The sequence below is a fragment of the Bos grunniens genome, chromosome 2 (genome assembly GCF_055505025.1).
Source record: "Bos grunniens cultivar Pamir isolate PY7600 chromosome 2, Bosgru_T2T1.0, whole genome shotgun sequence".
NCBI classification, from domain to species: domain Eukaryota; kingdom Metazoa; phylum Chordata; class Mammalia; order Artiodactyla; family Bovidae; genus Bos; species Bos grunniens.
Window position 1 is genome coordinate 56,539,329 of NC_141166.1, and position 26,010 is coordinate 56,565,338.

Here is a 26,010-nt window from a genome sequence, read left to right on the forward strand (position 1 = left end):
AGGACTGTAGCCCACCAGGCTCCTCCGTCCATGGGATTCTCCAGGCAAGAATATTGGAGTGGGTTGCCATTTCCTTCTCCAGGGGATCTTCCTGACCCAGGGATCTAACCCAGGTCTCCTGCATTGCAGGCAGATGCTTTAACCTCTGAGCCACCAGGGGACTTCCTGGTAAATAATTACTAGAATTTCTATAAAAAAAATAATAATAATTACTATAGAAATTCTGTAAAAATCAACAAGAAATAACATAATGCATCATCAAAACTTAATTTCTTAATCACTGTGTTCCCAGTAACTGGTCCAAATGTTTAAATACAGAATGTGCACAATAAATTAGCTTAAGAGGGTATCAGTTTTTTCTAGAAAAATTAGTTATTTGAGAATTCCCTCTTTCACAGTACTTTCCCTTTTAGTTCTAATTTTTGCCTAAAGACAATTTTTTTTGCATAAGAGATTCCCTTAATTCTTATACCTGATTACAAATACGCCAAAAAAAAAAAATCTTACCCATTGGTCCAAATGTACCTGTACCCACATTGTTACTATTATTCATGGAATTATTCTTCTGTTCATTGTGTGCCTATAAAAAAAAAGTTTTAACTTAATCAAATGAAGATTTCAAAATAAACATATAACATGCATCCATTCTTTTTTTTTAATTTCAAGGCTTTTTAAAACAATTTTTAAATTTTATTTTTAATTGGAGGATAAATTTCTTTACAATGTTGTATTGATTTCTGCTGTACAACTCAAATCTGACATAACTATTGTATGTGTGTCTGTGTGTCCCCTCCCTTTTGAACCTCCCTCCCACCAGTCACCCAGTCCCACCCTCTAAGCGCCAGGCTGGGCTCCCTGTGTCATACAGCAGCTTCCCATTAACTGTTTTACACATGGTAATGTATATATCGCAATGCTACTTGCTCAATTCGTCCCACCCTCTCCTTCCCCCACTCTGTCCATCAGTCCATTTTCCACGTTTTTGTCTCCATTCCTTCCCTGCAAATAGGTTCATCAGCACCATTTCAGATCCTATACAGACTCACAAAACACATAAAATGAAAATGACCTTTAAAAGATTCTTTTTAAAACTGTCTCCATTATACTTAGGATATGAAAAGCTTGGAAACCTAGCCATAGAATTATATTACACAGTCAAAAGCCTAATCATAAAAACAGACAATACATTTGGATTAATTACCCCTTTGTTCTGTTGTCCTCGATAATCTGGGTTAGGTTCACTGAAATTTGGCAATTCTGAATAAACCATACAAAATCTGAAAGACAATAAAGGACAATTTGAATGATTTCTGAAATAATCAACCTTTATATAGTATGCATAACTGACAGGAATAAAGAACTTAGATGTCAATGAATTAACCAAACAGCAACATGCTAACTCTATTCATTTACAATAAAACTTCCTAAAAGCTTTGTTTCATTAGGAAAAAAAACCTCAAATACTTGATTGTCGACAATGTTAAAAACATTCTATTTTGTATTTTAGTTCTAATTCTGTACTGCAAAAATTAAATGTCAAAGATCAAGGACACAGAAACACATCTTTGTCCTATTTTTCCACACAGGCTGACTGATGCCTCTGAACCATGTATAGGGTTCCAGAGTGGTTTTTCCAGCAGTGGTGATGGATTTGCACTGATCCACTCACGCACTCTCATCCAGTCATAGTCATTCTTTGACCAATCTCTGTGAATCTGCAAAGATAATCATTCAAGGTTAAAAGTGGATTTTACAGGCATTAATAAAAGACAACTGGCTATCAAGAAAACAGTTTATCCCAAGCCTTATCAACTGACTATGGTGTATATTAATTAACATTACACATAAGCATTTCTTAGCTCAACCCACAAATTAAAATCAGTTTTGGTAACTCCTATACTGACCCCAACACAAAGTCACTATGCATTGAGTGACCTCCAGTGGTTCTTCATGTAACTGACCTCCATTATTATAAATACTGTACATGTATGTGAAGGTTGAGTCAGAATCCAACATCTTTCTGTAATACTAACGCTAAGACCTCTCATAGCACATTGCTCTAGCATTACTCTAAATATGAACAGAAGTGAACTCTAATTTTCCTCCTAGCGGAAGCAGTGTTACCAGTTTATTATCTTTAAAAGCTTAAAAAAAAAAAAGCTCAAAGACTGCTTATTCTTCCCAAAGTATCTTATGCCTGCAGTATAGAAAACATTCTTCCTTTGTTTTCTGGTGCCATTTGTGGCTTCTCCCTTTAGATATCCTCTATTTTGATAGATATTAAGTAGGTGTCCTAGGCATAAACCAAGTAGAATGGACTTAATGGTCTGGTTCACTGCCTACACCATACTTCATGAGTACATCCCAAATGTCTAGGCCAGTGTGGAGACTGAACTACCTTTACACCCCTAGAGAGGATGGTTCCTCCAAGTCAAGGTGGAGATTACCAGGATAGTAGTTTAGGAAGCTCACACTGTGGCAGCCTGTCCAGTACCTAGACTGGATAAATACAGGACTTCAATTGTCACTGCTTCAAGTCCCTTTACATATGGGTACATATTCACCCATAAACAGAGAAAGAGAAAAATTAAACTTACTGCCTAAAACTAATACTCAGCTTCTTAACTGAAAATTCACTAGATGACAGAGTTTACTTCAAATGGTACTTGTGACACCTGAAAGATAAACGTTCCCAAAGCCGACAGAAATGGTCCCACGGGGCATCATCTCAAGTTCAGCTTCTTAATGCTCTTTGCCAGGAAAAACTGACATTCTCAACCACAGGAAACAGTACTGATAGCTGTTCAACTAGCACATACACAGAAAGTTAAGCTGCTGGAAGCATTCAGTCTACCAGTCAAAAAAGAGGTGCATACTTCATACCTACCAGTTATTCTGTTGATATTATCTGTAATTTATTCAATTATATGAAACATATTTTAATACTTACTCCCCAATTTTCTGAAGTTCTCCACCCCTTCCAGTATAAAGTGTCAGACATCCTTTCCACATGGATGCATACCTAGAAAGAAAAGAAACATCAGTTCTATGGAAATATCTGTTTCCTTCGACTTCAATAAATTTTTATACTGTGTTTTTTGTACTGGGGTGCAGGTAGGGCTCAAGCCCTGTCTCTGCCATTGATTAACTTGTTACTTACTAAATAATAATGTGAAGAAAAATCTACTGCCAAATTTTGATATAATTAAACAATAACTAACCCTAGAAAAAGAAGTCTTTTTCCAAAGGAAACATTATTATACTCCAAAGATCACATCTTTAGTCAATTAACAAAGGGAGAACTTTCAAACTACAGAGACTTAATCAGAAATTACTTTATTCAATCACAGGACATATAAAATCTACATCCCAGTGTTTAATTTTACACTTACGTAATTGGTCTACCAGATATTGGTAAAACAGTTTTTCTTTTGCCTCCAAAAACAGGCTAGCATGTGTTATTCCTAAGTTACTAAAAATTCAGTATATTTAATCAAGGAAGGGGCTAAAAAACTAAGATCATAATCTTACACTGATTTGTTTTTCCAAATTCCCTATTTTTAGCAACAGCTGAACATGTAAACAATTTTGAATTCAAATAGTATCATTAGACAAAATAATCTTATACACAAATCTATGAAAAATGTTAATATTATAAAATAAGCCCAAGGCTTGTTTCTTTGTACAACTACTATTAAGTTTCATGATTTAGAAAGATATATTAAAACCAAGCATTACTTAACTAAGTACAGTGATGGTTTATCTTTTAATACAAGTTAATAAAATTCTTCTAGTCTCACATTATGTATTTCTTCTCATTTAGTAAATGTTATTTATTAAAGATTCCATTCATCACTTTGTTACACAAAAAACTGACTGAGGAGACAGTGCACTAATATCTTCCCTTATTAAGGTAAAAATTAACACCTACTTTGAGAGAAAATTTGAACTTACTGCGACTAAAACAGTTCAGTTCAGTCGCTCAGTCGTGTCCGACTCTTTGCAATCCCATGAATTACAGCACTAAAACATTTAACTTTCACTTATTTCAGGAATGAGATCAATGTTTGCAGGATTTTCTGATATGCATGTCAATATTCAAATTACTATTATTGAGATGTATACCTTTCTTCCAAAGCTTCTGTTGTTAGATTTAACAAGAATTTAAGGGCCTTACAAATAGGCCAGACTCCACTGGATATGTTACTTTAGTAAGTAAGGTATGCGTGCTAAGTTGCTTTAGTTGTGTCCAACTCTTCGTGACCCCACAGACTGTCGTAGTCTGCCAGGCTCCTCTGTTAATAGGATTCTCCGGGCAGGAATACTGGAGTGGGTTGCTATATCCTTCTCTAGCGGATCTTCCCAACCCAGGGACTGAACCCATGTCTCTTAATGTCTCCTGCACTGGCAGACAGGTTCATTACCACTAGCGCCACCTGGGATTCCCATTTTACAGAAAAGTTGAGAAAACGTAGTAACTTCAAGATTAAACAGAAGTTAGAAAATAGTAGATTTCTTTGGGTTTGAACTTCCCTTTACACTGTACTCCTCGGTAACTATACATTCCTTAAGATCCTACAGATACTACTTGGCTACTGACAGTTTTTCCACAGTTTTTTTGATGGACACATCTAAGTATTTAATGTGCAAATATGTGATAATCGAAATGAGAAGCTGTTTACAGTGTATAAAATAACTTCTAATCACTGGATGAGATACTTTGGCAGCCAAAAAACTTTAATGATGCTAATTTTCACCCTACCCTCCCTGGTAGAAATTCTCTTTTGTGCAAGTTAAAACTGTGGAAGTTTAAAAGACTTAACCAGTGTCATGAGTCACAGTGTATGAGAAAAAAATGTCTAAGTCCTGACTCTCACTTCCTTCTTTGATGATACTCTGCCTCACTTCCTGAAGGTGCTGTAAGACCTTTAAGATACTATTAAAGGGCTCTTAAGTTCCTACTTTCAGGGTGATCCAACACTTTTCTGAGATTCTATTCACTAAGCTAACATCAATCTCCACCCACTTTTCCTACAGTTATGACCAATGAATTATTATAATTCTGTAAACCAAAAAGCTTCCAAAATCTAAAGATCCTTCTCTAGCATTTTATCTAAGTTAAAAACTTGGTAAATCTTGGTAAACGCAGTCTAACTTATAACCTCCCCCACCACCCCTCCAAAAGAATGTACTAAATTATTTTTAAAAACCAATCTGCCAAGTAACTCTTTTGGACAGAGGTATCATAGATATCTTTCTGTCAAACATTTTCTGCACAACATTCTGGTTTTTGGGCAACACTAACCTTACAACAGTGGGCAAAAGGAATCATTTTCAAGAATGTACCTTCCAGATATTGTAAACTTCCTTTCAATTTTTACATCCGTGTACAAATTTGACACACTACAAAACCGGCTAAATTCTCCAGCTACAATCTCAATTTAAGTACACACGGTCTAAATGTGTATACAAATAAAACATGGGTAGACTTCAAAAGTTATTAAAAGGGGGAAAGGTTGGGGAAATAAACTGACAACTACATTATATAGTTAATGAAAAAAGATGAAATATTAACTATGTCAGTTTTAATAGTCTACTAAAAAGACTGAATAATTCTAGAATGGTATTTAAAAACCTACCTAATTTGTAAACAAGGTGTGGCTAGATTCCCAGCTGAAACTGGGAAACTTTTAAAGGCAAAGGTGTTACATCCCAATGCCGTCCACCATCTCAGGTTAATATCAATGGGGCTCAAAAATCCTCGGAGTGGCCCACAGAAAACACTAAACTTTATCCAGAACTTGCCAAGGAGCCGGGCGTCAGCCAACTCGGATTCTGCAGACTCCTACTTTGGAGGCGCACTCATTCCCCAACCCTTTTAAGCACACCTACCCTCTGGTCAACCGAATAATATCCCCTGGCTGTATAAGACCTCCGATTTCATCCCACACGGAAATAGTGATGCTGCCAGTTTTATCTGCTACTTTGCATGATCTCACTTCATGGCCGTCTTTGGTTTTGGTCACGCGTCCTGTAAAAATTTAAAAATCAAAGGGGGAGGGGTGTATTAGATAATGAGGACTTCCAAAAAGCTAACTCCTCCTCCGGGATCAAAATGCACCTGAAAGGTGGTGGGTAGAGGCAGAGCCCCGGGTTCTCGCCGCAGGCGGGCTACCGAGCCGGCGGGGGCCAACGGGGCCACGTGGATGGGGGAGGGGAGAAGCGAGGGAGGAGAGGGGGAGGGGAGCCCCCGGCTCGCAGCGGCGGTGCCCTTCCCTCCTGTCCCGGGACGCACAGGGCGGCGGGGCGGGCTGCGGACCTCACTTACCTATCTCCAGGACAATAAAGACGACATTTAAGTTTTTCAGTCCGGGCTTAATATCTTTTATAAAAAGAGGGGGGTCCCTGACCCCGTTCATATTGAGGCAGGTGCGGCTACGCTGCGGAGACTCGGGTGGGGAGGGAGCCGGACAAAGCTTCCCACCCACCCCGGGCCAGGGGCGAGGGCGGAGGGGCGACCTTGGGCGGGGGTGGCGAGAGAAGGGGGAGAAAGCGGTTAGTCAGGGACCGAGGAAACCAGTCCAGACGGCACTGAGCCTAAAAAAGGGGGAGGGGAAAAAAAAAAAAGCGCTCACAAGTTTAAAAGAAAAAAAGACGAACCACTCCGCACACCAACCCCGCTCCCAACGGGGCGACAGGAAGGCAAGCGTGAGAACTGCCCCCTTCTTTGGATAAAAGGAATAAAAAAAGGCAGCGAGAGGACGCCTCTGTCCTGAGTCCCGCTGACACACAGACACGGGCGCGTGCCCTGTCCGTCCCGGACTCCGGGGAGGGTTGGGCTGTAACAGCGAACCCGGAGCAGAGACCGAGTCACCGAACACCCAGCGTCCCAAACACCGACTGCGGAACGCGCCCGCGCGCCCGCAGGACCCTCGGGTCGCCCCGCCCCTTGTGACGTCACCCGGCGTCGGCACGCCCGACGACCCGCCCTCCAGGCTCCGGGGAAGGGAAGCCAGGGAGCAGAAACCAGCGAGAGACGCGCGCGCAGCATCCCTGGTTCCTCCCTCGTTCTTCCTAGCGCTGTGAGCGTAGGCCCCGCCTCCTCAGCCATCCAATCGGCTCTCGGCCTCACCCCACCCTCCTCCCGCTTCCGCCGTCGCTACGTAGCGTCAGTTTTACCCATCCGTATCTTCCTTCTTCAGATTACTGCCCGTGGCTGTGGAACTTCTGGGCTTACGTACATTTTTCCCCCCTCAGAGTTCAGTCTTCCACCCCCTCTGTTTAGTTTCGCCGTCACAGGGACCAGTTGCTGTGTTTTAAGATCCAGCGGGAACGTCAGAAAGTATGCAGTTGAGTAAGAACAAGGTTTAGGCGAGGGTGGTGGTTCTGGGTTGAAAGAGAAAGTAGGGATGGATCCTTAGGTATAAAGCTGTGATTTTAGGGCCGGAAAAGAAGTTAGAGATCATTTTAACCGGCACATTTTAAAGCATTTTCAAACGGAGATCCAGAAAGGTGAGGGCTTCCCCGTGGCTCATAGGTAAAGAATCCGCCTGCAGTGCAAGAAATCGGTTCAATCCCTGGGTCGGTAAGATCTCCTGGAGGAGGGCATGGCAACCCACTCCATTATTCTTGCCTGGAAAATCCCATGGACAGAGGGATCTGATGGGCTATAGTCCATAGGGTCGCAAAGAGTCAGACATGACTGAAGCGACTGAGCACGCCAGAAAGGTGAGGTAGGTTGCTGAAGGTCACCTAGTAACTTTGTGAGCAAGCAGGGCGTCAGCACAAGTTGTCCGACTTAGACTTCGTGTTTTGCACTCTATAGTGCTAGGCAGATAAATTATTTTGCAGATTTATTTTTCCTTACTCTTCTCTCAGGTTACACCGTTTCACCATTTTCTTTATGCTTGTTTTTTAGTAGACTTTTTTTTTTTTTTGGCACAGTTTTATGTTCACAGCAAAAGTTATGAAGGTACATAGATTTCCCTCACACTCTACACCTGCACGTGCATAACCTCTCCCCATTATCAGTATTCCCTCCCAGAGTGGTACCTTTGTTGCAGTTGATGAATCTAAATTAATACGTCACCCAAAGTCCATAATTTACTTTAGGGTCAGCTCTTGGTGTTGTGCATTGTATAAATGTATAATACATTTATAATATTATACATTGGATAAATGTATAATGTGTATTTACCATTATAGTATCATACTGAGTAGTTTCACCACCCTAAAAATATTGTGTGCCACCTATTCATCCTTCCCTCTCCCCTAATCCCTGACAACTACTGATATTTAAATGTCTTCATTTCCCAGTGTGTCATGTAGTTGAAATCATACAGTATGTAGTTTTTTCATATTCTCTTCTTTCACTTTTTCCACATTTAAATTTCCTCCATGTCATGACCTATCAAGTCACGCATCTGTTTTCTACATGCAAAACAACTGTGTAATAGCAGTGGGAAACCCTGAAACATTATAACCTGGGGAGGGAAAAGAGTAAATTTTTCTTTATGTTATGTAGTGAAAGGGATGTATGCTTTAAAACAAACCTGAGCTTGAAATAGTTACCAGCTGTGTGACCTTTAGGACAATTGACTGAGCTTTCTGGTCATAATTGAATCATCCAAAAATAAAAGGATGCCTACTTCACAGAGCATCACATGGGCTCATAAATTATCCGATGTGTATGTGTACAAGCTAAGTTGCTTTAGTTGTGTCCGACTCTGTGACCCTATGGACTGTAGCCTGCCAGGCTCCTCCGTCCATTGGATTCTCCAGGCAAGAATACTGGCGTGGATTATCATGCCCTCCTGCAGGTAATCTTCTGATCCAGAGATTAAACCTCCATCTCATGTCTCCTGCATAGACAGGTGAGTTCTTCACCACTCTGCCACCTGGGAAGCCCCAAATTGTCCAATAGTGCCTAACAAATAGTAGATACTCAAGGAATATTTTCCCCCTGGCTATCCTATAATTCTGTGATTGTTAATTTTTATCCCCATTTTACAGATGATGAAATTCACCTGAGACCACATAGCCAGGGAAGGCCAAAAAGAAAGAAAGAAAGTGAAGTCACTCAGTCATGTCCAACTCTTTGGGAGCCCGTGGACTGTAGTCTACCAGTCTCCTCCGTTCATGGGATTCTCCAGGCAAGAGTACTGGAGTGGGTTGCCATTTCCTTCTCCAGGGGATCTTCCCAACCCAGGGATTAAACCCAGGTCTCCCACATTGCAGACAGACGCTTTACCCTCTGAGCCACCAGGGAAGCCCAAGGCTAAACTGAGTTTTGAATCTAGGCAATCTTTACCCCAGAGCCTTCCAGCCTAAAGGTAATTTTTAGAGTTAAATTGCAATGGTGGAATTATGAGTCAAAAAGCAGAGTAAAGAAATGAAAGTATTAGCAGCAAGATAGTGCTTTAAAGAATCATTAACTATCTGAAATGGTAACATATGTTAAGAATATCAGAGAATTTAGTTGGCAGAAGACTTAATTTTTCCTTGAATCTTTCTGAATATTTTTATCTCAACCACACCATTTCCCAAACATCTACAAACAAGCAGCATAGATATATTACAGCACAAGAAATGAGTTTCAACAATAATAACAACAGTAGCAGGAGAGTCAAGACATTCTTAAGAAACTTTCAGTTCATGGACAAATAAGGTCCAATGTGCCAAAGACACTGATGTAATGCTGGAAAATGGTATAAAATAATATAAGCATGATTTCAATATCAAATAAATAATGAAACATGTTAATTAATGTTAGAACTACATCCAACATTAGGGCTCCCATAGACTACCAGTCTGGATCAGAAGCTCTCATTCTGTCATTATCTGATGTGACTTGATGCTTCAACTAGGTTTTTCTCAAGCTATATTCTTCAACACAGACCAAAAAAAAAAAAAATTCTCACAGAAGCAACGTTTAAATCAGACCCTCTTTTTTGTTTTCTGAAGGTTTGACCAAATCTTTAAAATATTTATGGATAAGAAACCAATTAAGAATGTTCCGCTGAGTTGTGGCCCTGAGTTTGGGCAAAAAAAGTTAGCCACTCCCTAAACCCGGGGTCATTTGTTTCCAGAAAGGGGATTAGGTAGGACTCCTCAAACCAATTTTACAGACATTTATAAATACGAACCAGCTACTTGGGAAGCCAGCCCCACAAAAGCAGAAGCTGGTGCTCAGAGGCACAGCCCAGCCCTGTGCTTCCCCCACAGGACAGAATTCTATTGAACATCTCTCACTTCCTTCTCTACTAACTCAGCAGTTCTCAGAAAGGAAATGGCAACAAGTGCTTTCTCATTCACCAAAACTAAAGGCAGTCTTAAGAAATAAACTGAAGTGGGCATTTCAGTAATTCTTCAACCTAGGTCAGTTTTAAATTATTGATCACTCCTCAAGGGTGGTGGTTAATTAAAAAAAAAAAGGTATCTGGAAGAGTGACTATTGCCACCCAGATAACCTTTCTTAATATTACCATTCAGTGAAATAAATAAAGATTCATCACTCTGCCCAGCCATTTAGATCATAAGGACTATATTGCTGATTCTTTACTATAGTTACAAGATTACTTCAAGGTGTTGCTTCTAAGACTAGTTTTCTGTAGGGTTTTCTCATTTTCATAGCCCAAACATAGACTTATTCTGAGATGATGATAAGTTTATGCCCAGAACCTCAACACCACTACTCTGCATAAAGAAGATATTGCTTAGTGAGATCCGGAACAATACAGAAGTGCATCCATTAAGATCCTGTGCATAAGTTTGGCCAGGACCCACTACCCATGCTCACTACTAGGTTCTGGTTTCTGGGACCCCAATGGTTATTTTCACTTTCTTTGTACTATCCATCTCTTTTAAACTATTACAACATCAAGAGAACACCTGGCCAAGGCCTGTTTGGTACTAGACATATTGTGTGGTGAAATTAACGATTAAAAAACTAACAAGAACTACAGTGTTCTCACACATCACAGAGATAATCCACTTTGTAGCATGATTGGCAAGGTCCAAAAAAAGGCCTTGTGTGCTCAGCTGTGTCTGACTCTTTGTGACCGCATGGATTGTGGCCCACCAGGCTCCTCTGTCCATGGGATTTTCCAGGCAACAATACTAGAATGGGCTGCCATTTCCTACTCCAAGGAATCTTATCGACCCAGGAACCAAACCTTTGTCTCTTGTGTCTCCTGTATTAGCAGACAGATTCTTTACCACTGTACAACCTGGGAAGCCCAGTAAGTGTGGTGACATTTTATCTGATCCCTAATGTCTAGTTGTGTGGGGGCAGTGAGGTTAGTTTGGGAGGAATAACTTTGTAGTTTCCCTTGGGAAGAAATGCATCCCTGAATGAGTTAATTCAACTCAGCTACATTATCTTTTTAATGACAGAGTGAATGACTTTCACTTCTGTGTTCTAAGCTTTCAAGTGTACCACACATGTAAATGTATGCCTGAATTTATTATTCAGCTGAAAAAATATTTTTGGCAACTGATTGAACTCAAAACTAATACAATTATTTCTTTATTGGTAGAAGGTTTATCTGCTGCTGCTGCTAAGTCACATCTGTCGTGTCTGACTCCGTGCGACCCCATAGACGGCAGCCCACCAGGCTCCGCCGTCCTTGATATTCTCCAGGCAAGAACACTGGAGTGGGTTGCCATTTCCTTCTCCAATGCATGAAAGTGAAAAATGAAAGTGAAGTCACTCAGTCGTGTCTGACTCTTCTTGACCCCATGGACTGTAGACCACCAGGCTCCTCCATCCATGGGATTTTTCAGGCAAGAGTACTGGAGTGGGGTGCCATTGCCTTCTCCGAAGGTTTATCTAACTGGAGTATATATCATACTCCTTATCCTTAAAAGGATGTTATAGAAAATGCTACAAATCATGCATACAAATCGAGCATAAGAAGGCTTCTGTAAAATCAAAAGTTCTTTTCATATTATATACCTAGACACTTTAGGAAGAATTACTTGTTGTTTGCTAATGTTTCTCAGCATCCCATGTTGCTGTAGACTTAATGTTTGTGTCCTTAGTGTTTGTGTGAAATCTAGTCACCAATGTTTTAGTATTTGGAGGTGAGATCTTTGAAAGATGCTTAGGTATAGAAGACAGAGCCCTTATAGGTATAATTAATCCTCCTATTAAAAAAAAGACACCAAGGAGCTTCCTTGCTCCTCTCACTATGTACGGTCCAACAAAAAGACATGTCTGTGAGCCAGGAGGCAGTTTCTCACCAGATACCAAATCTGCCAATACCTTGATCGTGGACTTTCCAGCCAACAGAATTGTGAAATATTTATATTTCTCAATGACTGTTCTTTAGAAATTAAGCCACCAGTCTATGGTATTCTGTTATAGCAGCCCCTACAGACTAAGACATTTATAAAAAATAATAAATGACAATTTTATTTTAAAAATTAAAAAAAAAAAAACAGCTCTCCTGGTTTCAGAGGCCTGTTTTTTGCTCTAGCTGGCCCTACAATAAGCATGTAACAGTTTGCCCTAACATCATGCCTGACACCTGTTGGGAGTGGAAGACTTGATGACTCTTTATGAAATTTTGACTTATTATCTCAGTTTCTCTATAATAAAAATAAATGTTTTCTTCTTTCCTAGCATTATGACCTTGCTACATGTGCTCTTCTTTCACACACGTGCACACACACACTAATAAACCAGTAGGAAGAGATGGAAAATATTCCTATAATCTAAATAAGAGATTTTCGTGCATAAACATAGAGTATTCCAGTTGCAAAGATGCTTATAGATAATGTACTCTTAGCCCTTAATTTTGTTTGTGAAAAAATACAGGCCCACAGATTTGAACAGAATTACCATCACAGCCCCTAATGAATTAATGGATCTCAGTACTAATCATCAAAGGCTGCTAATATATAACAAGAGAGACCGCTAATCCAAACCAATTAAATCAGAATCTCTGAAGGTGGGATTCAGGCATAAATATATTTCAAACCCCTCAGATAATTAATATGTTCTCAAACCAAGTTTGAAAACCAAAACAGGCTAAAAGATTTCTGTCACTGTTGTTCAGAATATTTCCTTTCTTTTTCATATACCTATTAAAAGTCTGGAACAGTACATATTTTCTTTATATCAGCTTGGAAAATCCAAGATAAACTGATAAATTTCTAGAAGTGAAGTTACTCACTGAGTAAGACTAACTATATGTATAGTTAGTCTTCCATATCTGCAGGTTCTGTATCTAGAGATTCAACCAACCTTGGGGGCGCATAGGTTATATAGAACAGTGAAGCCTGGTGCGCTGCAGTCCATAGGGTCGCGAAGAGTCCAATACAACTTAGTGACTGAACAACAACAAATGTGACAAAGACAGGAAGGGAAAAAAAGCTGCTGGGTAGGTGGGTTGATTGGCTTGAACACATGAGAAATAAAGGAATAAAAAATTAAAAAAAAAAGAAAAAAAAATACTATGTAACGAAGAAAAACCAAGGAGAAACAAAAACAGGACAACAACTATGTGCCAGCAGTGGGACTGCATCAGTAAAACTAATACAAACAAAATCCCTGTCTTTGTAGAGCTTACATTCTAAGGTAAATAACAGGCAATAGACCAAATCATGCATGCATGCATTGGAGAAGGAAATGGAAACCCACTCCAGTATTTGTGCCTGGAGAATCTCAGGGACAGAGGAGCCTGGTGGGCTGCCATCCATGGGGTCGCACAGAGTCAGACACAACTGAAGTGACTTAGGAGCAGCAGCAGCAAACCAAATAAATCAGTAAAATTTTATTTGTGGTTCAGTTTCTCAGTCATGTCTGACTCTGCAATCACATGCACTGCAGCAAGCTAGGCTTCCCTGTCCTTCACCAACTCCCAGAGCTTGTTCAAACTCAAGTCCATTGAGTTGGTGATGCCATCCAACCATCTCATCCTCTGTGGTCCCCTTCTCCTCCTGCCTTCAGTCTTTCCCAGCATCAGGGTCTTTTCAAATGACTCAGTTCTTTGAATCAGGTGGCCAAAGTATTGGAGCTTCACCTTCAGCATCAGTCCTTCCAATGAATATTCAGGGTTGATTTCCTTTAGGATTGACTGGTTGGATCTCCTTGCAGTCCAAGGGACTCTCAAGAGCCTTCTCCAATATCACAGTTCAACAGCATCAATTCTCTGGCACTCAGCCTTCTTTGTGGTCCAACTCTCACATCCATACATAACTGCTGAAAAAACCATAGCTTTGACTATATGGACCTTTCTTGGAAAAGTGATGTCTCTGCTTTGTAATATGCTATCTAGGTTTGTCATAGCTTTTCTTCCAAGGAGCAAGTGTCTTTTAATCTCATTGCTACAGTCACCATCTGCAGTGATTTTGAAGCCCAAGAAAATAAAGTAGCTCACCTTTCCATTGTTTCCCAATCTATTTGCCATGAACTGATGGACTGGATGTCATGATTTCAGTTTTTTGAATGTTGAGTTTTAAGCTAGCCTTTTCACTCTCCTCTTTCACCTTCATTAAGAAGCTCTTTAGTTCCTTCTCACTTTCTGCCATAAGCGTGGTGTCATCTGCATATCTGAGGTTATTGATATTTCTCCCAACAATATTGATTCCAGCTTCTGCTTCATCCAGCCCACCATTTTTCATGATGTACTCTGCATATAAGTTAAATAAGCAGGGGGACGATATACAGCCTTGACGTACTCCTTTCCCAATTTGGAACCAGTCTGTTGATCCACGTCCAATTCTAACTGTTGCTTCTTGACCTGCATACGGGTTTCCCAGGAGACAGGTAAGGTGGTGTGGTATTCCCATATCTTGAAGAATTTTCCACAGTTTGTTGCGATCCACGCAGTCAAAGGCTTTAGCATAGTCAGTGAAGCAGATATAGATGTTTTTTCTGGAATTCTCTTGCTTTTTCTATGATCCAACAGATGTTGGTAATTTGATCTCTAGTTCCTCTGCCTTTACTGAATTCAGCTGAAATATCTGGAAGTTCTTGGTTCACATACTATTGAAGCCTAGCTTGGAGGATTTTTGAGCATTACTTTGCTAGCATGTGAAATGAGTGCAATTGTGTGGTGGTTTGAACATTCTTTGGCATTGCCCTTCTTTGGGATTGGAATGAAAACTGACTTTTCCAGTCCTGTGGCCACTGCTGAGTTTTCCAAATTTGCTGGCAGCACTTTCACAGCATCATCTTTCAAGATTTGAAACAGCTCAGTTGGAATTCCACCACCTCCACTATCTTTGTTCACAGTGATGCTTCCTAAGCCCCATTTCCCATTCCAGGATGTCTGGCTCTAGATGAGTGATCACATCACCATGGCTATCCAGGTCATTAAGATCTTTTTTGTATAGTTCTTCTGTGTATCCTTGCCACATCTTAATATATCCTGCTTCTGTTTATATAGTGCATTAGAAAGTAATGAGAACTGAGGTGAAAAATGAAACAAAGAAAGGGGTAGGGATTTATCAGAAATGGCTAAGGAGAATGAGTGAGGAAGAAGATATTTGAAAATACAAAGGAGGGAAGGGAGCCACTGAAAAGGCTCAAGCTGCCTGGCTTTTTTCCAGGAACAGTAAGCCATCTGCTGGGATTGAAGCAGAGTGAGCTAGGAGAGAGTATAAAAGATGAGGATGAGAAGGGGGTGTTATCATACATGAAGACTTCAGGATGTGGTCAGCAAAAACCTGGCATTCTAATCTGACTTAACAGCATCACTCTGACTGCTGGGTGGAGAATAAGAGGAGCGAGTGTAGACACAGGGAAATCAGTTAGATTATGTGTTAATCCCTGGAGATGTGCCCTGGCTTGCACCAGAGTGGGAGCAGTGATGATGGTAAAATATAATCAGCACCTGGATATATTTTGAAGATAGAGCCAACAGGTTCAGTCTGGCTGGAAGTGGAATATGAGAAAATGAGAGGAATTAAATTTGACTTTCAAATTTATGGCCTGAGCACCTGGAAAGATAGAGTTGTTACTCACTGAAATGGACAGGACTACACTGGAAACAGCTTAGGGGGTTGTGGAAGATCAGGAGAGCCATTTAGACATGAAAAACAGGGAGACAGGAAGAACACAGCCAGGAGAGTGGTGTTCTGGATGCCAGATGAATCACATATTTCTGGGAAGGGGTGATTGTTGCGTCAAGCGCTGCTCATCACGTGAGAGAAAACTCAGGTGATCATTGGGTTCAGCAATAATGAAGGTCATTAGTGACGTGGACAAGAGCTGTTGCAGAGGAGTTTGTGGGGATGGAAACCTCAATGGATTACGTTCAAGAGAGAACAGAAGTTAAGGAATTGAAAATGTTAAATCAAGTGTATATAACTTCTTCTGGAGGGGTTGTTCCAAAGCAAAGAGAAATGGTACAATAACTTGAGGGAAAAGTGGGACAAGAGATCTTTTATTAAGATGTGAAAAAATATGTGGCTGGGGCTGAAGGGAGTGTTTCACTAGAGAAAAGGAGAAATGGGAATTTCTGGAGGTAGGTTCTTGTCCATGAATAGTTGAGAGGGGTGGGAATCAGTGCCCTTGTGAAGGTGTTAATGGGAGCACAGAAGATTCTTCTCCAACAGGAGAGATGCTACTTGGTGGGATGATATGGTGGTGTAAATGTAGTAAATCCTCTTCTGATTGCCACTATAAGCAAGATCATCAAATTAGAGTGAAGATGGGGAGAAGATGCTGGATGAGAAGGTGCTACTAAACAGTTGTCAGGAAACATGGCAGAGTGATTGACCTAGGGAAATGTATTACAATTTTAGAACAGGACTAAAGTCTCCCTTGAAAGCAATTAACAGTAAACCAGTGCACACAGTTTTGTATTTCTCTGCAGGCACACTCATCTATAAAGGTTTAGGCATAAACTAGGCTAAGAATTGGATTTAACCAATTCTTTTGACAAGCAATGGCAATCCTGGTTTTTGCAAAAATATATGTTGTACAAATATTTCCCGGTTTGGGATTTGCCTTTTCCTTTTATCTATGTATTTTTAGAACCACAGAAATTTTATATTTTTATATGGTAAAATCTATTATCTGTTCCTGTGGTTTCTTTCATTGCTTTCTGGCTTGAGGGAGTCCTTCCTCATAAAGGGATGATATAACATCTGAGTCACCAGGGAAGCCCATGAACCTCTATACCTACCCTAATTTTTTACGGTTGAATTTTTCTCTTTAATCTATCCATATGTATTCTGTAATGCAAAATTTTAATAAAGTAGTCATGAAAATGTTCCCTTTTCTCTACATTAGTTATTAAGAACACAGTTCCTTACCCTTAGATTTGTAATTTCTTTAAAATATGTTCTTATATTGTTTTCTATTTTATAAACTCTAATTCCACAGTATCACTACTGAGTCACTGATTTGACTATTCTCAGTACTTAACATGATTTAACTCTTATATATTTATAATTCTTCAGCATTTGATAAGGTAAATACCAACCTCTAGTGGCCTTTTGATAAACATTCTTTAACCATTTTTATTTACTTATTTTTCTAGAAAAATTTGTCATGATTCAAAAATAGGCCCCTCTCAGGGTTTGTTTGGAATTGGAAGAAGCTTAAACATTAGTTTGAGAAATATAAATTTCTTTATAATATCCAAGTTCCCCATTCAGGAACCAGGCTATGATCTTCTACACTGGTCTGTTAAATTTTGCCAGATTAACCACTCATTCATGAGTTTATACATTTTAAGTCCCCCTGAGATATAGTTTTGTTTTGCTTTTGATTTTGCTAGAATGATTTCTCAAGTAAATTCCCCAGAAAGAGAAACAGTACTTTCAGTTCAATTCAGTTCAGTCGCTCAGTCGTGTCCGACTCTTTCTGACCCCATGAATCGCAGCACGCCAGGCCTCCCTGTCCATCACCAACTCCCGGAGTTCACTCAGACTCATGTCCATTGAGTCAGTGATGCCATCCAGCCATCTCATCCTCTGTTGTCCCCTTTTCCTCCTGCCCCCAATCCCTCCCAGCATTAGAGTCTTTGCCAATGACTCAGCTCTTCGCATGAGGCGGCCAAAGTACTGAAGTTTCAGTTTTAGCATAATTTCTTCCAAAGAAATCTCAGGGCTGATCTCCTTCAGAATGGACTGGTTGGATCTCCTTGCAGTCCAAGGGACTCTTGAGAGTCTTCTCCAACACCACAGTTCAAAAGCATCAATTCTTTGGCACTCAATTTCTTCACAGTCCAACTCTCACATCCATACATGATAACTGGAAAAACCATAGCCTTGACTGACGGACCTTTGTTGGCAAAGTAATGTCTCTGCTTTTCAATATGCTATCTAGTTTGGTCATAACTTTCCTTCCAAGGAGTAAGCGTCTTTTAATTTCATGGCTGCAGTCACCATCTGCAGTGATTTTGGAGCCCCCAAAAATAAAGTCTGACACTGTTTCCACTGTTTCCCCATCTATTTCCCATGAGGTGATGGGACCAGATGCCATGATCTTCATTTTCTGAATGTTGAGCTTTAAGCCAACTTTTTCACTCTCCTCTTTCACTTTCATCAAGAGGCTTTTTAGTTCCTCTTCACTTTCTGCCATAAGTGTGGTGTCATCTGCATGTCTGAGGTTATTGATATTTCTCCCGGCAGTCTGATTCCAGCTTGTGTTTCTTCCAGTTCAGCATTTCTCATGATGTACTCTGCATAGAAGTTAAATAAGCAGGGTGACAATATACAGCCTTGACGTACTCCTTTTCCTATTTCGAACCAGTCTGTTGTTCCATGTCCACTTCTAACTGTTGCTTCCTGACCTGCATACAAATTTCTCAAGAGGCAAGTCAGGTGGTCTGGTATTCCCATCTCTTTCAGAATTTTCCACAGTTTATTGTGATCCACACAGTCAAAGGCTTTGGCATAGTCAATAAAGCAGAAATAGATGTTTTTCTGGAACTCTCTTGCTTTTTTGAGGATCCAGCGGATGTTGGCAATTTGATCTCTGGTTCCTCTGCCTTTTCTAAAACCAGCTTGAACATCTGGAAGTTCACAGTTCACATATTGCTGAAGCCTGGCTTGGAGAATTTTGAGCATTACTTTACTAGCATGTGAGATGAGTGCAATTGTGTGGTAGTTTGAGCATTCTTTGGCATTGCCTTTCTTTGGGATTGGAATGAAAACTGACCGTTTCCAGTCCTATGGCCACTGCCGAGTTTTCCAAATTTGCTGGCATGTTGAGTGCAGCACTTTCACAGCATCATCTTTCAGGATTTGAAAGAGCTCCACTGGAATTCCATCACCTCCACTAGCTTTGTTCGTAGTGATGCTTTCTAAGGCCCACTTGACTTCACATTTTGGGATGTCTGACTCTAGGTCAGTGATCACACCATCGTGATTATCTGGGTCACGAAGATCTTTTTTGTACAGTTCTTCTGTGTATTCTTGCCATCTCTTCTTAATATCTTCTGCTTCTGTTAGGTCCATATCATTTCTGTCCTTTATCGAGCCCATCTTTGCATGAAATGTTCCCTTGGTATCTCTAATTTTCTTGAAGAGATCTCTAGTCTTTCCCATTCTGTTGTTTTCCTCTATTTCTTTGCATTGATCGCTGAGGAAGGCTTTCTTATCTCTTCTTGCTATTCTTTGGAACTCTGCATTCAGATGCTTATATCTTTCCTTTTCTCCTTTGCTTTTCACTTCTCTTCTTTTCACAGCTATTTGTAAGGCCTCCCCAGACAGCCATTTTGCTTTTTTGCATTTCTTTTCCATGGGGATGGTCTTGATCCCTGTCTCCTATACAATGTCACGAACTTCATTCCATAGTTTATCAGGCACTCTATCAGATCTAGGCCCTTAAATCTATTTCTCACTTCCACTGTATAATCATAAGGGATTTGATTTAGGTCATACCTGTATGGTCTAGTGGTTTTCCCTACTTTCTTCAATTTAAGTCTGAATTTGGCAATAAGGAGTTCATGATCTGAGCCACAGTCAGCTCCTGGTCTTGTTTTTGCTGACTGTATAGAGCTTATCCATCTTTGGCTGCAAAGAATATAATCAATCTGATTTCGGTGTTGACCATCTGGTGATGTCCATGTGTAGAGTCTTCTCTTGTGTTGTTGGAAGAGGGTGTTTGTTACTTTACAGATCTAAAAATGTCTAATTTTTTTCTCATACACATATCTTCTGTGTGCATGCATGGTCAGTGATGTCTGACTCTTTCAGACGCCATTGCCAGGCTCCTCTCTGTCCATGGGATTTTCCCAGCAAGAATACTGGAGTGGGTTGCCATTTCCTCCTCTAGGGGATCTTCCCAACTCAGGAATTGAACCCACATCTTCTGCATCTCCTGCATTGGCTGGCAGATTCTTTACCAATGAGCCACCTATCATATCTTGGGCAAGTGTAGAATCTTGAGATTGTAATCCTTTTCTCAGTATTTGTCACTAACTCCAATGGATAGAATGTTCTTTGAAATTCTACTATTAGAAGGGGAAAAAATGGAAAACAACCTAAGTGTTCAAAGGGAAGAGATTTGGGCTTCCCTGGTAGATCAGTGGTAAAGAATCCACCTGTCAATGCAGGAGATATGGATTTGATCCCTGGTCCAGGAAGATCCCACATGCCATAGAGCAACTAAGCCCGTGTGCCAGAACTACTGAGCCTGTGCTCAAGAGCTGGGGAACTGAAACTACTGAGCCCATGCAGAGCAAATACTGAAGCCCATGGGCCTAGAGCCCATGCTCAGCAACAAGAGAAGGCACTGCAATAAGAAGCCTGTGCATCCCAGTGAAGAGTAGCCCCCACTCTTTGCAACTAGAGAAAAGTCCAAGCAGTAACAAAGACCCAGCACAACCAAAATTAAATAAAATTATAGTAAAAGGAGATGGCACCCCACTCCAGTACTCTTGCCTGGAAAATTCCGTGGACGGAGGAACCCAGTAGGCTGCAGTCCCTGGGGTCGCTCAGAGTCGGACAGGACTGAGCTACTTCACTTTCACTTTTCACCTTCATGCATTGGAGAGGGAAATGGCAACCCACTCCAGTATTCTTGCCTGGAGAATCCCAGGGACGGTGGAGCCTGATGGGCTGCCGTCTATGGGGTCGCACAGAGTCGGACACGACTGAAGCGACTTAGCAGCAGCATAGTAAAAGGAAGACATTTATTAAGTGAGTTAGTGTATTCTTAGCAGAGAAGTCTGCTGCTGCTGCTGCTGCTGCTGCTGCTAAGTCACTCCAGTCATGTCCGACTCTGTGCGACCCCACAGACGGCAGCCCACCAAGCTCCCCCGTCCCCGGGATTCTCCAGGCAAGAACACTGGAGTGGGTTGCCATTTCCTTCTCCAATGCATGAAAGTGAAGTCACTCAGTTGTGTCCGACTCTTCGCGACCTCGTGGATTGCAGCCTACCGGGCTCCTCTATCCATGGGATTTTCCAGGCAAGAGTACTGGAGTGGGGTGCCATTGCCTTCTCTGTAGTAGATAAGTCTATAAACTATTTTTAAGTTAGGGTATATATGCATGATAAGGAAATAAGTCCATATGGAAAAAAGGAGGCTGCATGACAATACGTATACTGTGATTAGATTTTTTGAAAAGTAAAATGGATACATTCATTACGTGGATATATATTCATAAATCTATTTTCCTATCTATACACCTGGAAGAACATGAACTAAAAATTAACGAATCACTATGGGTATTAAAATTAGTATGTGTAGAAGTAAGAATTTTCCCTTTTTATTTCACATACTCTAAATTATTTGAAGTTTTAAAATGATGTCTTACTAACAGGGTAGAGATTTATGCAGCCAAAGTACCCATTTACTTGACCTTTTCTATGCCTTTATTTCACTTGGCACTGTTGACCACACTCCCTCCTGTACAAATGCTGAGTTAGGTGCGTCTTCTGAGTCTTCCCACGACACACTGTACTTATTCCAATTTTAGAACTTTGCATTTTAATTTATAATTGCCAACTTAGTCGTCTACTTTCTCCAAGTAGACTTAAAAGTCACTTTCCCTGTTTCATCATTGTACACATTATAGAGTGCAGTTCAATGACTGTTTGTTCAAAGTGTCCTGTAATTTGTATTGTATTGAATGTGTATTATCTGGTTCTGTGGAAAGTAAAAGAGGCAGCGCTCAGAAGGTAAAAAGGGAAGTGATAGAGACAGGATGGAAAGTCCTGACGATGGGCTGTGTCCATTGGCTAAGCAGTTGAACTACCAGGTGAAAGGTTCCCTTCACTGCAGTGTAAGTAGATCAAAGGAACAAGGTAGAGATGTGTGGGAGAAACTATGCAAAAGGGGAAGGGAGGTAACTAGCCTTCTCCTTTGGGGGAATTCCAAACTTAGGTAGGAAACTCTTCTGCAGATGTCTGTCTCTGGTAACCTAGTAGTATTTGCATCTCATGTGGGTGGGATACATAGCAGCAGCATGGGGCTTCTTAAGGGGAAGTTGGAAGGCAAATATGACCATAAGAGCAAGAGAAAGCAGGACTTGCTTATTAGGATAAAGATTAAGCTGTCCCAAGAAAGAAACACCAAAAAGTATACATCTATATGCAGAGGCTTAAATAACTTGTTTTCTTATGTTATAATAAGTTGAACAGTCCAGCCTGTCAAGGAATCTCTACTCTACAGAGTCATTCAAGGACCAGATTCCTTTCATTTATTGCTTCATTGTCAAAGTTCATGTGGGCACATTCAGGGTTCCAGCCTGTGGAAAGGGAAAAGAGGAACTCCAAGGTAAGTTACTTATAGAGATGGTCCAGAAATTACATATAACATCAGTTTGTATGTTACTTCCACTTACATTCCATCAACCAAAACTTAGCCACATAATCACATCTAACTGTGAAAAGAGGATGGAGGTATATAGTCTTTAGCTGAGTAGCCATGTACCCAGTGTAATCTCTTTCTATGGAAGAAGCCAAGTATGGATTTTGGAGAAAAACTAGTTTCTGCCATATAAAGAAATTAAATATTGTTTTCCTAACCTAACTAATAAAAGTTGCCTCGAAACCCTGGTGGCCAACAAATGCTCGTCTAATGCTACTAATGCATGTGCAGTGCAGAAACCAAGGACAAGGAAGAAACTTAGAGCTAAACGTGTTCAATGTAAGAGACTATTATGAGAAAATGTTAAAATATCTTTAATGATATGCACAGCATTGAAATCCTTATCTGAGACCAATATGACAACCAAGCACAGAGGTTCAGCAGAAAGGCCAGTATTTAGGAGTGTGATCATCTCTATTTCTCCTTCGATACCGAAGGTAGCATCTCAACACAGGACGGGTTTCTTAAACTCTCCACTCTGGACCTGCCATCATCTCCCTCTTCACAGCCAGTCAGGTCCCCTTTCTCTGGACTCCAATAGTATTCTTTATATGGTCCCACCACAGCATTTATCACTTTGCATTGTATCAAAAGTTACTGTCTCTCTCTAGCTTGAACATGGTCACCTCAAGAATCAGGACCATGTGCTCACTGAAGGTACTAGTTCTTTTTCAGGATGAAAATATCTGTATTTGGTAGGGCTGCTCTAACAAAATACTACAGATTGGGTGGGTTGATCAAGTTGTCAGCAGGACTGGTTTCTTCTGAGGCCTCTCTCCTTGGCTTCCAGATGGCCACCTTCTCACTGTGTCCTCACGTGGTCCTTTCTCTGAGCACATGGATCCTTGGTGTCTATGCATCCAAATTTCCTCTTCTTAGAAGGACACTGGTCAGACTGGGTTACTATCGTTCTTTGTACCAGTCAGATTGGATTAGGACCCTAATGACCTCATTTTAACTTGTCCCTTTAAAGTCCCTATTTTCAAGAACAGTCACATTCTTAGTTACTGGAGGTTAGGACTTCAACATACCAATTTTAGGGGGCAAAATTCAGCCCATAACATGTTTATGATCTTTCTTGATTATAAAAGTAATCTTTTTTTTTTAAGTCAAATCATATAGAAATCAGAGAAGGTAATGGCAACCCACTCCAGTACTCTTGCCTGGAAAATCCCATGGACAGAGGAGCCTGGTGGGCTGCAGTTCATGGAGTCGCTAAGAGTTGGACACAACTGAGCGGCTTCACTTTCACTTTTCAGTTTCATGCATTGGAGAAGGAAATGGCAACCCACTGCAGTGTTCTTGCCTGGAGAATCCCAGGGACGGCAGAGCCTGGTGGGCTACCATCTATGGGGTCGCACAGAGTCGGACATGACTGAAGTGACTTAGCAGCAGCAGCAGCATATAGAAATGTGTAAATAAAAGTCAGTCTCCTATCATCTCACCTCTCATTACAGTGTCTCCTAACAGTTAAGGATAATAAGTATTTTTCTTAAATGAATGAGTGAGCGAGCAAGGGGCAGGCTTCATTTTGTTGCTTAGTTGTTCAGTCATGGCCTACTCTTTGCGACCCCAAGGACTACAGCACACTTCATATTGAAAACAAATTATGCACCAAGAGGCTAAGCAGTTTTTTCTAGGTCATAAAGCTAGTTAATGAAAAGAGAATCATACCCAGTTCTACCAATTTCTCACCCAACATTCCTTCTACTATCTTATGCTACTCTTTTTTTAAATTTATAATTTTTTAAATAAAGATGTGTTCCTCATTTTTAATGTTAAAGTCAGTAAGCTGAAGATTTTATATTTCTCTTTAAAAGTTGCCAAACTTGGGAGTTCCCTGGCAGTCCGTTGGTTAGGATACGGAGCTTCACCACTGGGGCCCAGGTTTCAAATCCTCTTTGGGGAACTAAGATCCTACAAGCCATGTAGTACAGCCAAAAAAAAGAGAAAAGTGACCAAGCTTAAGTACCTTTCACTTATATTTACCTTTGTCATAAGATCTTTCTGCAGCAAGAAATAGGTATTCACTTAGATTAATTTTCATGCTCCTATTGCTGAATAACAAACCTTGCCAAAATTTAGTGACTTAAAACAGCAGCCATTTCATTTTCATGATTCTGTTGACTGGCCATCTGAGAGTGACTTCTGATTGCCTGGCCTGCCATCATTTATGTGGCCTCATTCACATGTCTGCCAGGTGGTGCTGGCTCTGCAGTGGGGTGCTTCTGTTCCCATCCACAGGGTTTCACATCCTCTTATGAGCTACACCAGGCTTCAGAGCTTGGTGATCTCAGGATTCCAGATGGCAAAAGTGGAAGTTACAAGGTCTTGTAAGACTAGACTTTGGAACAGTCATTATGTTACTTTTGCCACATTCTGTTGGTCCAAGTCAGTCACAAGGCCAAGCCAGATGCAAGGGGGGTGGAGAGATAGGCTCCTTTTCTTGATGGAAGTTGCAAAATAGTATGTGGACTCAGGAAGGTGTGAATCACTGGGGGACATTAGTATAATGCTTTCCCACAGCTGCAATTTCCTACAGGATAACATTCCACTTGCTGGCCTTCCTATCATGCCCACAACTTCCCTTTAAACAAGTGAGGGAACAGTGTGTATGTTACCATGCTCTGTACTTTGTAACTCTCTACCTGGCTTCAAGAAGTCAAACTGGAGATTTGTGCTTGTATTATTAGGATTAGAGCCAATTTCAAGTGAGAGAAAACCATTCATGGCTTAAAGAAGATAAAAGTTTATTTCTGATTCTTGTCAAAGAGGTAGGTTCTTCAGAATTGGCATTTGATTCCACATTATTTGGTCTCTTCTTTCTTGTTTTGCTCCATTGACTGTACCTTCCATCACCAAGGTTGCTCATGATCCAAATGGCTGCCAAAACCCCAACTATTACAGTCTGTTTCACCCAGCAGGAAGAAAAAAGATAGAGAAAATAGAATCCACTCTTATAAGGATACTTCCTAGGTATTGTACATTCAACTTCCATTCATACCCCATTGGCCTGCGCTTACACTGCTACACCTATCAGCATAGGGGATTGGGTACTACACTCTTTATTTCTGATAGCTATGTGCCAAGCCAAAACTTAGGGGCCCCATTATTACAGAATAAGGAAAGAGTAGATATTGATGGATAATCAGCAGTCTCTGCCACAGTGCTCAGCCTAAAGGCAGATATCAGTACACTGTCCATGCGCATATAATGTGGCCTGATATGAGAC

At 40.6% G+C, this 26,010-nt stretch overlaps 1 protein-coding gene and 1 long non-coding RNA gene across 4 annotated transcripts in view; one reads left to right on the plus strand and one right to left on the minus strand.

Moving 5' to 3' along the window:
• Nucleotides 1–26,010, minus strand: part of NABP1 (nucleic acid binding protein 1) — a 116,638-nt gene that overhangs the window by 2,333 nt on the left and 88,295 nt on the right. Inside the window, exons 1-6 of one of the 3 annotated variants that reach the window (XM_086348509.1) lie at nt 6,636–6,902; nt 6,329–6,519; nt 5,893–6,031; nt 2,951–3,022; nt 1,202–1,277; nt 508–580 (exon numbers count right to left, since the gene is read on the minus strand). In XM_086348509.1, the coding sequence (XP_086204635.1) occupies nt 508–580; nt 1,202–1,277; nt 2,951–3,022; nt 5,893–6,031; nt 6,329–6,419 (451 nt within the window). In that variant the 5' untranslated portion in view covers nt 6,420–6,519; nt 6,636–6,902. Of the gene's footprint in view, nt 1–507; nt 581–1,201; nt 1,278–2,950; nt 3,023–5,892; nt 6,032–6,328; nt 6,520–6,635; nt 6,903–26,010 lie in introns of those variants that run through there. The other 2 variants (XM_086348518.1, XM_086348527.1) reach the window with 2 other exon arrangements.
• Nucleotides 6,868–12,627, plus strand: LOC147378117 (uncharacterized). The gene is made up of 2 exons (XR_015144718.1): nt 6,868–7,349; nt 9,013–12,627. It is a non-coding gene; the product is annotated as an uncharacterized LOC147378117 (long non-coding RNA).